This window comes from Notamacropus eugenii, chromosome 5 (assembly GCF_028372415.1).
Source record: "Notamacropus eugenii isolate mMacEug1 chromosome 5, mMacEug1.pri_v2, whole genome shotgun sequence".
Lineage (NCBI taxonomy): Eukaryota > Metazoa > Chordata > Mammalia > Diprotodontia > Macropodidae > Notamacropus > Notamacropus eugenii.
In genome coordinates this window covers 273203020-273205974 of record NC_092876.1, presented here as the reverse complement: position 1 = coordinate 273205974, position 2955 = coordinate 273203020, and the positions used below count along the sequence as shown (strand labels likewise).

The following is a 2955-nucleotide window of genomic DNA, read 5'->3' as shown; positions in this document are numbered from 1 at the left end:
TGTTTTGTTTTGTGGTTTGTATTTCCAATGTCTCCTGACATGTTCATAAATTTTCAATTACCCTGCTTTCCTCTGTGTGTGCATTTCTTTGGGGTGATTCTTCTTTCAACAACAACTGTAGGTACCAAAGCAGTAAAACATTAAAGTTTGGAAGCAATGAAAAAAATGGCTAGCACATCATAGGTATTTTATTTAAATTATTTGAACACCTCATAGATATTTAAAAATGATTGTCAATTGATTGGATGATTTTTACTCTTTTAGGAAAAGAGTCCTTTATCTAAATGGACAGACAAAATGAGAGTTTTGTGACTACCTTCATCCTCACAGGGATTCCCCATGCACTTGAATTGGGGGCACCTCTATTTTGGATCTTCTTAGTGATATATGCACTCACTTTGGTGGGGAACCTCCTCATCTTGTTGGTGATCAAGGTGGACTCTCACCTCCACACTCCCATGTACTACTTCCTGGCCAACCTCTCCTTCATTGATATGTGGTTCTCCACTGTCACTGTACCCAAGATACTCATGGGTCTCCTCTCCCCAGATGGTGGGGCCATCTCATTTAACAATTGTGTAGCTCAGCTGTACTTCTTCCATGGTCTGGGGAGCACTGAGTGTTTCCTCTACACAGTCATGTCCTATGACCGCTACCTGGCCATCACTTATCCCCTGCGTTATGCTACTATGATGAGTGGGAAAACTTGTGCCCTTCTAGCTGGAGGCACATGGCTCAGTGGTGCTATCCATTCAGCAGCCCAGACTGCCCTGACCTTCCGCCTGCCGTACTGTGGCCCCAACCAGATTGAACATTACGTTTGTGATGCACCACCTATTCTCAGATTGGCCTGTGCAGACACCTCAGTCAATGAGATGGTAATCTTTGTTAACATTGGAGTGGTAGCATCTGGATGTAGCTTCCTGATTTTTCTTTCTTATGTGTCCATTGTTCATGCTATTCTGAAGATTCACACATCAGAGGGCAGACGCAAGGCTTTCCAGACCTGTGCTTCCCATTGCATTGTGGTCCTCTGCTTCTTTGTGCCTGCTCTTATTATTTATCTAAGACCAGGCTCAAAACATGTTATGGATAGGATTGTGGCCATTTTCGAAACAATGATCACACCCATGCTGAATCCCCTGGTATACTCACTAAGGAACAAGGAGGTAAAGATGGCTTTCCTCAGGCTAAGATATCAAAGGAATTTTGTATAATCTGTAATACTAGAAAATTGTAAACATGATTTTTAATATAAAGCAATTGATTTGTCATGACTATAGTTTCTTTGTTTCATGTGGCAATAGAAATAGTACTAATCTCTAAGGTTAAGCCACTAAATCAATGTTTGCTCTTGAATTTTTTTTCTATGGACCTCACTTTCCTTATCTGTGAAATACATGTGGAGAATGTGACCTAGACAGCTTCTAGGATTCTTCTTGCTCTAACTTTAGGATTCAGTGATAAATTCAAGAATCTTGAAAGTCAAAGATTTATATATGCAAAAACCAATGCCTTTTCTAAGCAAACATTATAAAGCAGGTAAAGTTTGTATGGGAAATCTTTTCACCTTTCATTTTTATACCCTTCACTCCCTGACTCCCTATGCCTCAAAATGCTATCTACCCTATCCTAGCCTATACTTCTCTGACTGGCTGAAGATAAGAATCTGAAAAAAGTGTACTGATGTGAGTCTAGATTAAGGTGAGAGAGGCTGGAAACAATTCCAGTTACCAAACCAAGGAATATTTTTTAAAAGAGATCAATCTTTAACTCAGGGATGGATAATTTTTTCTATATAACAGTACTCTTAAAAACTAATTGAAGCCAACAGAGGTAAAAATAAGACAGCTCAGTTTATAAATACAGTGTTTTATTATTACAAAAATAGAAAGTATCCATTTTCCCAGATTTTTAAGTACTACTTGCAGCTGTAAGAGTCTGCTTGCCCTGTCTTCAGCCTTCTCAGAATACAACTATGTGTGTGCTCGTTCTTCATTGCCGAAGAAGACCATGCCATCACAGAAATAATGACATGACTTGCACTTGACTTTGTTTTGAGGGAGGGAGGGCTGTTTAAGTCAACAGCCTCATTTCTCCTCCAGAACCATCTGAATCCAGTGACCAGATATTCATCAGGATGACTGGAGATGATAGCGCTCTGAAAAAGAGTATATCATTCTCCAGGAGAGTAATGAGGTTTCAAACATTATATTTTAGAGCAGACATTGCTATCTTTTGTGTATTATGTTTCCTATTAGTAGTTTGGTGAAGCCTTAGACCCCTATCTTCAAATAATGCCTTGCTATGAAGAAAATATGACACATCAGATTACACTGCAAGCCATTTTATTGAAATGCACTTAAATATATTTATATACACACCTACACATATGTGTACATACACACATAACATATGTGTGTGTATGTGTACACGTGTGTATAAACATCTTCATGAACCTCAGGACAAGAACCTGTATTCCTGAGTGGATTTTGAACTTTTATGTGATTTTTGAGCCTTAGTGATTCTACAAAAATAACAAAAATTAGAGAAGCGTTCTTTCCTTATGCCCAATAACGTGAATTGTAAAAGAATATAGTCTTTTTATTATTAAATTTTATTTTTAGTTTATGGAATAAAAAAACATTTACCTAACATACTAAAATAAAAAAAGATGCTTGCACATGAAACTGCAAATCTACTATTCACAATTTGTTATTCCTTTCAAATATAAAACAAATTATCATGTCAATTTCTTTTTTTCTCCCCTGACCCTGACCCTTAAGATGGCTACTATTAGACATAAATAAAAATATCTATCTCCCTATCTATCCATCCATATATATATATGAATACATACACATGTGTACATATATATTTATATATACACACATATACAAAAATATATAAAATTATTCTGTACATTCTCTGGATGCAGATAGCACCTTTTTTCAT

The 2955-nt window shown here is 36.9% G+C and overlaps 1 protein-coding gene across 1 annotated transcript; it reads left to right on the top strand.

The window, feature by feature from the left end:
* The first annotated feature begins 284 nt into the window (after window positions 1-284).
* LOC140509174 (olfactory receptor 10G9-like) lies at window positions 285-1217 on the top strand. Its single transcript, XM_072617005.1, has one exon. The coding sequence runs from the start codon at window positions 285-287 to the stop codon at window positions 1215-1217; it is 933 nt and encodes a 310-aa protein (XP_072473106.1).
* The last annotated feature ends 1738 nt before the right edge of the window (window positions 1218-2955 follow it).